At 33.7% G+C, this 12,803-nt stretch overlaps 2 protein-coding genes across 2 annotated transcripts in view; both read left to right on the plus strand.

Annotated features, from left to right (window-relative positions):
- Positions 1 to 3,403, plus strand: part of LOC111778888 (mannosyl-oligosaccharide 1,2-alpha-mannosidase MNS1-like) — an 11,409-nt gene extending 8,006 nt beyond the window's left edge. The window contains exons 10-14 of the mRNA XM_023658888.1: positions 1,954 to 2,062; positions 2,151 to 2,249; positions 2,450 to 2,530; positions 2,613 to 2,783; positions 2,884 to 3,403. Of these exons, the coding sequence (XP_023514656.1) occupies positions 1,954 to 2,062; positions 2,151 to 2,249; positions 2,450 to 2,530; positions 2,613 to 2,783; positions 2,884 to 3,123 (700 nt within the window). The 3' untranslated portion in view covers positions 3,124 to 3,403. The remainder of the gene's footprint in view (positions 1 to 1,953; positions 2,063 to 2,150; positions 2,250 to 2,449; positions 2,531 to 2,612; positions 2,784 to 2,883) is intronic.
- A 3,373-nt stretch (positions 3,404 to 6,776) lies between these two features.
- Positions 6,777 to 12,014, plus strand: LOC111779398 (metal tolerance protein C4-like). Its single transcript, XM_023659568.1, is given in 12 exon segments — positions 6,777 to 7,141; positions 7,275 to 7,329; positions 7,909 to 8,041; positions 8,146 to 8,201; positions 8,583 to 8,697; positions 8,832 to 8,889; positions 8,994 to 9,160; positions 10,173 to 10,337; positions 10,424 to 10,496; positions 11,023 to 11,090; positions 11,448 to 11,508; positions 11,595 to 12,014. Coding segments are annotated over 12 exon segments (1,383 nt in total). The 5' UTR covers positions 6,777 to 6,834; the 3' UTR covers positions 11,720 to 12,014.
- The last annotated feature ends 789 nt before the right edge of the window (positions 12,015 to 12,803 follow it).

Genomic DNA, 12,803 nt, shown 5'->3' on the forward strand with positions numbered 1-12,803 from the left:
AAGAGGGGGGGGGGGGTGTGGACACCAGGCGATGTGCCAGCGAGGACGTTGAGCCATGGAGGGGGTGGATTGTGAGATCCCACATCGAATGGAGAGGGAAACGAGTACCAGCGAGGACGTTGGGCCCCTAAGCGGGGTGGACTGTGAGATCCCACATCGGATGGAGAGGGAACGAATCATTCTTTATAAGGGTGTGAAAACCTCTCTCTAGAAGATTTGTTTTAAAAACTTTGAGGGGAAACCTGAAAGGGATAGCCCAAAGATAATAATATATGCTAGCGGTGGGCTTGGGCTTGGGCTTGGGCTGTTACATTCGTGGTTTCTTTAAGTAAGTGGTATGCAAAGTTTCATGCTAATTGGGGGTCATGAAAAACATAAAATTCCATATAAGGTGTTCAATGGGGCGTTTCTGTCACTTTCCACCCTAATCTTGGTTTATGTCCTAAACATGCTCCTAAATATGCTCCTAATTATGCTCCAATAGCTTTAAAACCATGCATAATCATTCATAACCTTATAAATAGGTGTCATATAAAATTTCAAACCATTTGGAGTTCGTTTAGACCGTGAAACATTATAAGGACGTAGTAGGGGCATTTTGGTCATTTTATCCTTATCGTTAGTTTATGTCCTAAACATTCTCCTTTGTCCATCAAATTTTGGATATATACTTGGCCTAAACATTCTCCTTTGTCCGAAACTTACCTTCTTCTAACTCGTACAGTGGATGTCTCTCCCTTATTTCTTCTACAAACTTGTAGAGGGCATGCCAATGAAGAGGTAGGGACTGGTCTCGTGAAATTTAGTTCACCGTGGACAAAGTTACAGGCCGTGGAATGAATGCCCTTTGGAAACCAGCCTCGCCGCTAGAGCAAACTCGTGGCTACCCTTCCTTGGTTCAAGTGGTTCCAGAGCTCATTGGCCTTCGCTTCCTTCAGCAAGATTCTTCCCTTTCTTCCTCTCAATATGTTAGAATAAACCTTAGGGAACGAATTTTGCTCATTCTCTCCAATTTGATGGTCAATCCCCTCAGGTTCTTGGGTCTTCTTCTCACAAAGTCACCATGAAGCTATCAGAATTGGTTTGAATAATAAACATTGAGTGTAGAGGGAGAATTTTGGATACTCCCCAAATTGGCTAAAAACTTCCCCTGAATATGGCTCAAATTTGTGTATGGCTCAAATTGATTTTCAAAATTTCCCCTGAATATGTCTTCCAAGAACTCGAGTTGAGGGAATGGTTTCCAGCCACTTTCATCCTTTCACGGCCTTCAGGAAACTTGTTGGAAATCTTGTTATGAACGTGTAGGAATTGGTTTGAGCTAGGTTGGTTGAGTGTAGCTCTCCAATTATAGCCAAATCCGGGAGCAGAATACCCAAAAAGTAAAAGCTGTAACTTGTGTTTGCGTGATCCTCACTCCGATTTCTTGTTCCAAACCAAAGCCCCAAATCTCCTATTTTAGGCCCTTATCCGCATTATCTTGCAATTTCACCATTGGATGGCTATGTGGCAGAGCCTCATACGTCATATCAAATTTTCAGCCTATGTGGACGGTTAGATTTCCATAAATTAACGAAAATCTCGGGCAAGACAAATACGCCTGAGTATCAAAGTTTCAGGCTAGTTTTCCAAATTTCAGGTCTTTAGGCTATTTCCGTTAAGATCAATAGGGCTATTTTTCAAAAGTTTCTTTTTCGAATATTTTATTCTTTTCCCTAAAAAATTCTTACCTTATTTTGGGCATTTTTCCTTCTTGGCCCCCTTAAGATTCGTCCTCTATAAAATTAAAAATCCCACAAATCTTGATCCCACCTATGGGACGCTACATAAATTAAAAGTTTAGGGACCTTTTCAGATACGAACTTGAAAGTTCATAAACTAAAACTTATAATTGAACTTTTGTTTATTCAATTTTTTGACGTACAGAACTGTTTGTTGGTATTTTGAATTCAGGGAAATGTGGGAGAAGTCAATGGATGGCCTTTCAAGCTTGATTAGGAGGTCTACACCGTCATCTTTCACTTATATTTGTGAGAAGAGTGGAGATTCCCTAATTGACAAGGTAAGATCTCAGCTAAGTTCTCTCTCGATTATCTTAAGCAGATCAAATATTATGGATTTTTTTGCCCCAATCTGTATGTGATTTGCAGATGGATGAACTAGCATGCTTTGCTCCAGGAATGATAGCTTTGGGATCATCTGGTTATGATTCCGAGGATTCTAAGAAGTATTTAATGCTTGCAGAAGAGGTAAAAAGTTCTTATATTTTCCTCTGGCTTCGCTCCTAATTGTTTGGCATAGACTAACTTAATTCAGTTTCTAATGAATATATTTTTCACTCCAGCCCTATTATTGCATAGGCGATTTATGAACGTTCTCTGTTTGTTTACCGGTTTGAAGTTGGATCTTGAATTGTAGTAATTCTTCCTTTGATTTATTTTTGGTCTAGCTTGCTTGGACTTGCTATAACTTCTACCAGTCTACCCCTACGAAGTTGGCTGGGGAGAACTATTTCTTCCATCCCGGAGAGGTCTGAATCATTCATCTGCTAATCTCTCACCAGTTTCGTTTAGTACTGTGGTTTAATGTCGTTTAGTCTATGGAAATTTTAGGATATGAGCGTCGGTACGTCTTGGAATATATTGAGACCAGAGACTGTCGAATCATTATTTTACCTCTGGCGCCTGACTGGCAACAAGACATACAAAGAGTGGGGCTGGAATATATTTCAAGCATTCGAAAAGAATTCTCGGGTTGAATCAGGTTATGTCGGGCTGCGAGACGTGAGCACTCTTCAAACTCTAAACATATCTGTATTGCCTTTAAATCATTGATCTGTATGAGTTTCCAATGGTGTGGTGCGTCTGTGACTGGTATTTTCAGGTCAAGACAGGTGATAAGGACAACATGATGCAGAGTTTCTTCCTTGCTGAGACACTGAAATATCTCTATCTTCTCTTTTCACCACCTTCAGTCATTCCTCTTGATGAATGGGTGTTCAACACAGAAGCTCACCCTCTACGAATTGTAACTCGGAACGAGGGAGGTGACCTTGAAAGGTCAGACGAGAAAAGCAAGCCATCGATAAGGTTGCGTGGTAGGAAGGAAGGTCGATCCAAATGAACGTGCCGTTTTATTGCACTCTAATTCTTGGTAGAGTTGATTTATAGCTGAAAACATCAAGCATCCTATATTATAGTGTCATTGCGATAAGAGGGCAGCTGTTGCTTCTGGGAATAATGCAGCTCCCATATGTTTATCACAATTTGCTTGTAAGAAACAATACTTCATAGATAAATCTTGATAAGGGTTTTGTTTTTTGGCCTCCAAAGATATTTATTTGTTTAACTTGCTTCATCATCCGTAGGTAAGCAATGATATGAGATTTTTGCATATTTGAACGAATTAAAGCTCTTTCTCCTATTTGGATTCCATTTTCAAACAGTTGATATGGTGGAGGCACCTCTATATGTAGTGTCCAATAGAAACCAGCTCTGTAATGATCCAACAGTGCCACATTAAAGTAATAAAGTGCTGTGATGTAAAGCACCTAAGTGGAGAATTGCAACAAACCTAGTCAAATCAAAAAGCATATTTAGAGGGCAGATTGTAAGTTAGTCGTATGAAATTCGCACTTTTGCGAATAATATTGACATATTCTTGAATCACATGTTATAAGCTAATATTGGTTAGATAACAATAGTTTTGATAGCATATAACTCGGGTAAGAAGAACTAACAACTAGTCATATCCTCTTGTAACATTTTGGAGCATTTTAACCTTGACAGGTGTAGACATGATTGTGGTAAACGGATATAATAATGGTAAAGGTCTTATCTAATATGAAAGCAAGTAAAAGGGGGTTTGGAATGAGCATGCACGGATAACACATCTTGGACAAGCATGATCAGGGTATTCGCCATAGGCAACAGCCTTGGATACTCGACTATATTGGCTAACAATGTACTCCGAAGAAGAAAATGGTTTGTATAAGAGTTATGTAGATAAAAGACTATGAGGGAAAACTTGATGGTACTTTCTTCAAGAGAAGGATTGTCGAAATCCCAACTAAAGTCTCATGTTAGCGTTAAGGAGAAGATAACGGGTATATAAGGGACGTTTTTCTATTGGTATGAGATATTTTTTTGTGGAATTAATAGAAAAACCATGAAGATTTATGCCTAAAGGTAGACAATATGGAAAAGTCATGTCCTTGAATAAGGTTTGTTGATAAAATCTTCGGACGTTAGTTATGATGGAGATTCGTAGTTGAACTCTATCATGTTGACGATATGCTTTTGGAAAAAAAGGAGTCGACTTAAAAATAGTAGATAGATAGACTAATATTTAAAGGAGACTTAATCGTTACACACTGTGTAGTTGTAGAGGTACATTGACCATATGTTACAAGGTCAAACAATGAAGCTCGTTTCTGTTCGAGCGACATCTCATGATTCGGTTAAGACTATAATTTAATCTCCATTAAATTACGCTTTCATCAGTGGAAAATGGATTTTTAATGAGGCATATATACCAACAATTTTGTAAAAGGTAAAAAATAAAAAAAATTAATTAAAAAAACTTATATAAAGAGCAACAAATAAATTCATCCACGTGAGTTGATACAATAATATAATATTTATTTAGGGTTAAATTAATAAAAATACACCTATATTTTATAATTGGTCTAAAAAAACCTTAACAATAATATTTTAAACTTAAAAAAAAAATTTAAAAATATTATTACTATTAATTTTATTTTATAGAAACTATTAATGTTTTTTTAAATAATATTTTAAACTTAAAAAATTTAAAAAATATTATTACTATTAATTTTATTGTATAGAAACTATTAATATTTTATTTTTAAAAAAACCGCGACATGTAACTTTATAAAATTTTATTAATACCATTTTAACTTTTTTTAAAAAAATTAGAAAATACTTATTGCAGGTTTAAAAAATAGCTGCCCTTAACATTTATTTAAAAAAAAAAATTAAAAAATGATTTACTGTCAATATATAAACAGTCCTATCTATCCCTCATAAATTATCTCCAATTTTTTAAAAAAAATCTAAAAATTTATGAGTATTAATATTGTTATTTTTAAAAATTTAAAAGTGTTTTTTTTATATATATTTTTAAGAATATTAATTTTTTTTTTATATTTTTAACTTAAATAATATTTTTGAAACCTGAAAAAAAATATATATATGTATATATATATATATATATATATATATTTGAAATGAAATAGTAATAATTTGTATTTAAAATCATCGGTAAAGTTTTACGGGTATTTTTTAAATTCTTAAAAGTTGAAATGTATTTTTAAAATAAAATAATTTATTTTATTAATTTAGAATAATTTATTATGCTCCCGAAAAAATATATATATATATATAAAGATTACAATGGCACATTAGAAGCGTATCTTCAAGTTCGTAGCAATTGCTGCGAATTTATGTAAATTTCTGGCCCTCGACTTCGCGTTCGCAACTGTTCTTCAAATAACCCGCCGGCACGCGGCGTCTGCTCTTCGTGTTCGATTGAATGGTCTCATTGCTTTTCAGAGAACATGATTTGGTATGCTCTAATGGTGGATTCGTGATTATACAGAAGCAGGACAAATCAAAAGCAGCCCTTGCACATTCGTTTTGATGCGAACATCCTACTTCTTGCAACGTTTCGCTCTCCACCACTCTCACCGTTCTTCTTCCTTCTCATTCCGTTCTATCTGCAATTCCTCGCCGTTTTCCTCATTTGNGCAACAAATAAATTCATCCACGTGAGTTGATACAATAATATAATATTTATTTAGGGTTAAATTAATAAAAATACACCTATATTTTATAATTGGTCTAAAAAAACCTTAACAATAATATTTTAAACTTAAAAAAAAAATTTAAAAATATTATTACTATTAATTTTATTTTATAGAAACTATTAATGTTTTTTTAAATAATATTTTAAACTTAAAAAATTTAAAAAATATTATTACTATTAATTTTATTGTATAGAAACTATTAATATTTTATTTTTAAAAAAACCGCGACATGTAACTTTATAAAATTTTATTAATACCATTTTAACTTTTTTTAAAAAAATTAGAAAATACTTATTGCAGGTTTAAAAAATAGCTGCCCTTAACATTTATTTAAAAAAAAAAATTAAAAAATGATTTACTGTCAATATATAAACAGTCCTATCTATCCCTCATAAATTATCTCCAATTTTTTAAAAAAAATCTAAAAATTTATGAGTATTAATATTGTTATTTTTAAAAATTTAAAAGTGTTTTTTTTATATATATTTTTAAGAATATTAATTTTTTTTTTATATTTTTAACTTAAATAATATTTTTGAAACCTGAAAAAAAATATATATATGTATATATATATATATATATATATATATTTGAAATGAAATAGTAATAATTTGTATTTAAAATCATCGGTAAAGTTTTACGGGTATTTTTTAAATTCTTAAAAGTTGAAATGTATTTTTAAAATAAAATAATTTATTTTATTAATTTAGAATAATTTATTATGCTCCCGAAAAAATATATATATATATATAAAGATTACAATGGCACATTAGAAGCGTATCTTCAAGTTCGTAGCAATTGCTGCGAATTTATGTAAATTTCTGGCCCTCGACTTCGCGTTCGCAACTGTTCTTCAAATAACCCGCCGGCACGCGGCGTCTGCTCTTCGTGTTCGATTGAATGGTCTCATTGCTTTTCAGAGAACATGATTTGGTATGCTCTAATGGTGGATTCGTGATTATACAGAAGCAGGACAAATCAAAAGCAGCCCTTGCACATTCGTTTTGATGCGAACATCCTACTTCTTGCAACGTTTCGCTCTCCACCACTCTCACCGTTCTTCTTCCTTCTCATTCCGTTCTATCTGCAATTCCTCGCCGTTTTCCTCATTTGATTCCGGCACCCCACAGCATCACCAGCAGCAACAGCAAGAATGTGACAGTCAGGGCACCCCTCAAATTGGAACCCATTTTCTGTTGCAACCACTTCCATCTGCTGCCAGTTGTTCGAGACGGTCCGTTTTATTGGGCTTGAATTCCTTGGACTCTAATCGTGGTCGTCCTCTTCTTAACCATCATTACGCTTTCCATCGCGGTATGTTCCTTTCCGTATTCGCGTTTCTCTTTTGGCTTTAATTTCTTTGTTCTTTCTGCTCAGAAAGGAGATATTCTTTAATCTTATGCTTAAATTTAATCGCTGTTTCAAAACTGGTTTTTAACTTTTGCAGGATTTTTCACTAGAGCTAAGCCCGTTCAGAGAATCGAATTCAATGATTATCATAGGTAATGGGTTATTTTCTTGCACAGTTCCCATGAACGTTATGTAGTTATGAAATTCATACTCATTAGCTTTGTATTAATGAATATAAAGGCGAGCAGTTGCTGTTTCACTCCTGTGCACATCAGATCGTAGCATTTTCGGTTCCGAAGTTCTGAATTAGTATTATATTTTCACTACACCAAAAAGTTAGAACGATTTATTAAGGGAAATGTAATTTATTTAGATTATTCTTTAAGACTCAACACTTAAAACACTCAAAAACTAAATCCGAGTGTAGCTCAGATTCATAAAATCCAACATATAAACTCTTGTAAGTAACATTGCAGAAATTTCCATTTAAGTTGTTAGATTGCGATGAATACTATTTTTTCTATTTATTTTTAAACTTATAGGATCAAATAGGTAGCACTGAATGTAAATGCGTGTACTTTTGGCGACTTCAATCCTTAGAATGAAGGATCATGAAAAACGCAATCAACTGATAATTACTCGAGATTACTTTATCATCACTGATACTAAGTTTTCTTCACATAGCCCATAGCAGAAATTAATTTCTCCTTATTGATTTATTTTTATCCTAGTCAACGAGCGGTTACCACTGCTTTATGGTGCAATTTCCTTGTCTTCTCTCTGAAATTTGGGGTTTGGTTTTCCACATCAAGCCATGTCATGTTGGCAGAAGTTGTGCACTCTGTTGCCGATTTTGCAAATCAGGTATCCTAGTCATTGATCGAGCAAAGTATCTCTATCCATGCCTAATTTTAAGTTAATTTATCAATCACTGAATGTAGAGGAACTAATTATTCTTAACATTGTAGGCGCTTCTTGCTTATGGTCTGAGTAGCTCAAGGCGTGCCCCTGATGCAATCCATCCGTGAGTTATAAATATCTTCGGCTGTTTAGTATTATTCTGTTTGTAGTATATATTTTCCAACTTCAATAGCAATACTGCGTCCTACTTTATATGAGAAAATGCATTAATTTATTTTATTAAAGCCTTCTTTTGCCTCCCGTACCTTAAGGATTAAAATTTTTCACCTCTCTCAAAGTCATTTTTGGCTCCGAGCTGAGCTGTGGAATAAAAATGGTACGGTTTATTATAATTATATTTTCAAAATGCAGCGTAGTGGATTTATATTTTTACTAGATGGAGTAACTCCCTCCGTGAAGAATGATAGTTTGCGGCTGTTAATGTTGTGTTTTCATATGGTCACAAATTCATGGACACGTCTGATATACCTTCACTGTTGAACAGTTATGGATATTCTAAGGAAAGATTTGTTTGGTCATTGATATCTGCTGTTGGGATCTTTTGTCTTGGTTCGGGTGCTACCATTGTTAATGGAATTCAAAATTTGTGGACTTCACAGGTACTTGATCAATTGAAATTTGAATTATGCTTCAAATGTTACCATTCTCAAATTTTCTCCTTCCTATTTGATACTTAGCTCTTTCTTTGTTAGCGGCAGCTCTGCATGTTATCTTTTTATTTTGTTTGCTTCAGCCTCCTGCCAATATTCATTATGCAGCTTTAGTGATTGGTGGTTCGCTTATTATCGAAGGTTTTATTTTATCCTTCTTTTAATGAAAGTCCATAGATGTTCCTTCAAATGTAGTTAGATATGTTCTAATTCGATTTTACTGCTCAATAATTTTATCTGTTTAGGTGCTTCCCTGGTTGTTGCCATACAAGCTGTCAAGAAAGGTGCTGCTGCAGAGGGAATGAAACTGAGAGACTATGTGTGGCGTGGTCACGATCCCACATCTGTAGCAGTTATGACAGAGGTAGTCATAGATTGACGAAAATGATTCCTAAATGTTAAATTACTCGTAGTAAAAATCCTTAAAGATTATTAAATTTATGAAGCACATGTTGGAACTACCTGAGCTTGTTTCTCTTGAGCAAGCATGCGTTCTAAAAATTGATTTAGTATTCTTTCTGTCATTTAGGCAATCCTGGTTATATATTTTGGTGATTAAATATAACTTTCTTGATGCTAGATTTAACTTCTCTTATTTTGCTGTTGTATAGTTGAAAGGGTTGAATTGCTATGAAATTTTAGTTTTTGGTTGTTTAAGTTTCTTTTTTTTTTTTTTTTTTTTTTNTTGAAATATTCTGACATCCTGAATTAGACTACATAATGCCCCTTGAAATTCCCTTTGAAACTTGGAGGCTTGTTTTCCAGGTGTAATGAATTAATTTTATTTGGAAAGGAGGCTTATTTGTTATTCTATTTTGATATGTTCTTTAAATTTTTCATGTAAGCAAACCAGACATATAGGCTAGTTTTATTTTGTTACATAAATACACAAGCTTCAAATTTTAGTCCCTGAAAACTTGAAACATGCATGACATGGACTGATTGTATTTGATAAAAGTAAATTCAATATTTTCATACATACTAGGTGTACTCAAGGATGTCGACACCTGCTTACTCTGACATAGTTGTGCTATATAATCTTTACTATCATGCTAAGAATATACAAAGTTTCCATCAGAAGATGCTATTCGATGGAGGACATATAAATGATCTAATGAAAAGAAAGCTTCATTGATAAATTGCACAAGGGCATACAAAATATCAACTCCAGAAAAGGAGACCAACTCCAGCTAGCTTTTGGCATCACAAGGATAGCCATAACCAAAGTCTGTTCGACATGTTCTCTAATATAAATCAGTGATAATGAAGTGAGGTAGAAGAAACAGCTTGTAGAACAAAGCCAGGATGTTAGTGGAGTTGCAAAGTAGACGTAGCACATAGTAGATTAGAAACCACTGACATACCGTTATTTTCTCTGCATTTTGCAATTTCAACGAGCACAAGGATACTAAGAAAGGGCTGAGATACAAATGTACATGAATAATAAACAATACATCAGTATAAAAGTTATTAATTTTATTTTGCAGGTGGCCATATTCCTCATCCAGCGTAATCGGCATGCTTTGATCGGTAGAGCAATGGATGAAAATGATATGCAGAAAGTTCTCCAATTCTTGAAGAACGATCCAGTATAATTGTGCTTGATAAATTTTTCTTGAATCCCTACTTTAATATTATACAAAACGAGTTCAAATTTTGAAATCTTCTTATCTAGGTTGTTGATGCTTTATATGATTGCAAAAGTGAGGTGATAGGACCAGGATTTTACAGATTCAAGGCAGAAATAGGTGATTTTTTCTTTTTTACTTATTTTCTTCCCAATACTTTATGATGCTGTTAGATTCTCTAATCTTCAGGTTCATTCATAAAATGTAGTCAACTTGCCTGGTGAATCAACTGTGGGCGACTTGGTAGCTTTTAACGATTTATCAAATATTTTATGCCTATGAATTTCCTTGCATCTGTATGTTTTCATGTGTTATATGGTTTAAGGCTCTTGACATCCTGCATCAACTGATAATTTCTTCCTAGCTGCCACATAATATCGTTGTGTTATCACTTCTGTTGTTCAAAGGGTCAGCATTTACAGGCAATAATCAGTTGCAAACACGAGACAACCTTTTTTGTCGAATTCTAAATGTGGGGTGAAGTAGATTGATTTGATCTAAATCACAATTGTCCAGTATATTTTTCAATATGCTGAAACCTTGTTATGTCAGTTTTATATTCAATAATTTTATATTTCTGGTGGTTTATGAAATTATAGTATCGTATCATCAATATATTTTGATTTTAACGAGCTGTATGAAGCAGATTTCAATGGAGTCGCAGTGGTGCAAAATTATCTAAATAGGACTGGACGAGAAGAGTGGGCTAAAGAGGTTTGTACTCTTTATCTTCAGCGTGCTTACTACTGTTGGTTTCTGTTTGATTTGTTCTTTTAAACTCAATCATTGTTTAGGAAAATATTACATTATGTTTTCCGACTGTCATTTTTTGTCAAAAAAACTATAGTTTGGACTCTGCTTAGTCATGTTGCATCGACTCATCAGCGACACTTCTTTTAAGTTAATTCGAACGCATGTCAATGTTTGGATGAAATGAGCGAGTAAAGAGAAAACGGGATCGTGAGCTTGCATTTCGTTCATCTATTTTAATTGTTCTTCATTCCGTAAGCACCCATGTCCGGTGGTAGTTTGCTCAAGACACAGTCTAAACTGAATCCATATATTTTACAGTTTCGACAAGCTGCAAAGGACCAGAACGATTCAGCTTTACTCAAAATGATGTCGAACTACGGTACATGGAAGGAGCATTGAACATTGAAAACATTGAACAGAATTGAGATGTCGTTGACATATTTGGCTAACAAATTGTTATTGCAGGTGAAGAAGTGGTTACTGCTTTAGGAAGTGAAGTGGATAGGCTTGAGAAAGAGATTCAGATGCTGGTTCCTGGCATTCGGCATGTTGATATCGAGGCTCATAATCCTACTGGGCCATCTGCATGAATCACAGGCAAGATTCTTTGTTTTTTTTAGTACAATTTGTCAAAATTATTGCTTTTGATCGATCCTTAGTGAAGGCTTAAGGCTATTAATGTTTTTCGTGTGTACTACTTAGAGAGTTTCCACGGACTGAAAGAGCTAAAACCGTTGCCTGAAACTGTCACTACTTGGAAGCCCGTAGGAAACTCATTCATTTATTATGTATTGGTGAACGGCGTATACTTTAGTCTTGGTGGTTGAGATGGTTTCATTTCCAAATTGTTATTTTGAGCCTAATTCAAAGCTTTCTTTTTTTTTTCTTTTTTTTTTTTTCTCTCGTTTAGTAGTAAGACTAATGAAAAAAAAAAAAAAAAAACTATGTTATAGTTAATATTTACTATAAATTGTTACTACAAGTGTTATGCAAAAGAAAGAACCAGATTTTACTATTAGGTGAAATGGAAAAGAAAAGTAAGTCTTTACTTTTGTGTAAAGACCTTCTCATGCCAGAACAAGAAAACACTTATTTGACCATTTAGGACATTAGGTAAAAAAATGTTGAGTTATTTTTCTTTTGCCACTTTTTTTTTGGTTTGTTTCTTCAAAAAGATTCCAGGGGTGACTTTATTCATTTCTGAAGGGTTCTACTATTTGCTAGGTCGAGAAATATCGTTTTCCGTTCTAGCCTCTTATTATATTAGCTAGAGATTATGCTCAAACTAAACAGTTTAATATTGTATACTAAGAAAATACTAATTTGACCATCTAGAGTATTATGTGAAACATACTAATTTGACCATTTGGAGCATATTGTGAAAAAACTGAATTATCGGTTAATATTTTTCAAATTTATGGCTAGGAATGTTAAAGTTTGATGAAATTAAGATATGTGTATTGAAAATCACGTCCCAATTGGTTTTTTTTCTTGGGTCATTTTGGTCATTTTTTTTAGACGTCGCGTCATTTTCCTGTTTAGAATTTTTATTTATTTATTTATTTATTACGGTTTAGCTCCTTGTTATACTAGCTAGAGAGAGAGTGTGTACTAAGACTAAAATGCTAAACAAATAAAACATTTAGCCTTGTATTAGAGACCCTACCATGCAAA

Source organism: Cucurbita pepo, chromosome LG17 (assembly GCF_002806865.2).
Source record: "Cucurbita pepo subsp. pepo cultivar mu-cu-16 chromosome LG17, ASM280686v2, whole genome shotgun sequence".
Lineage (NCBI taxonomy): Eukaryota > Viridiplantae > Streptophyta > Magnoliopsida > Cucurbitales > Cucurbitaceae > Cucurbita > Cucurbita pepo.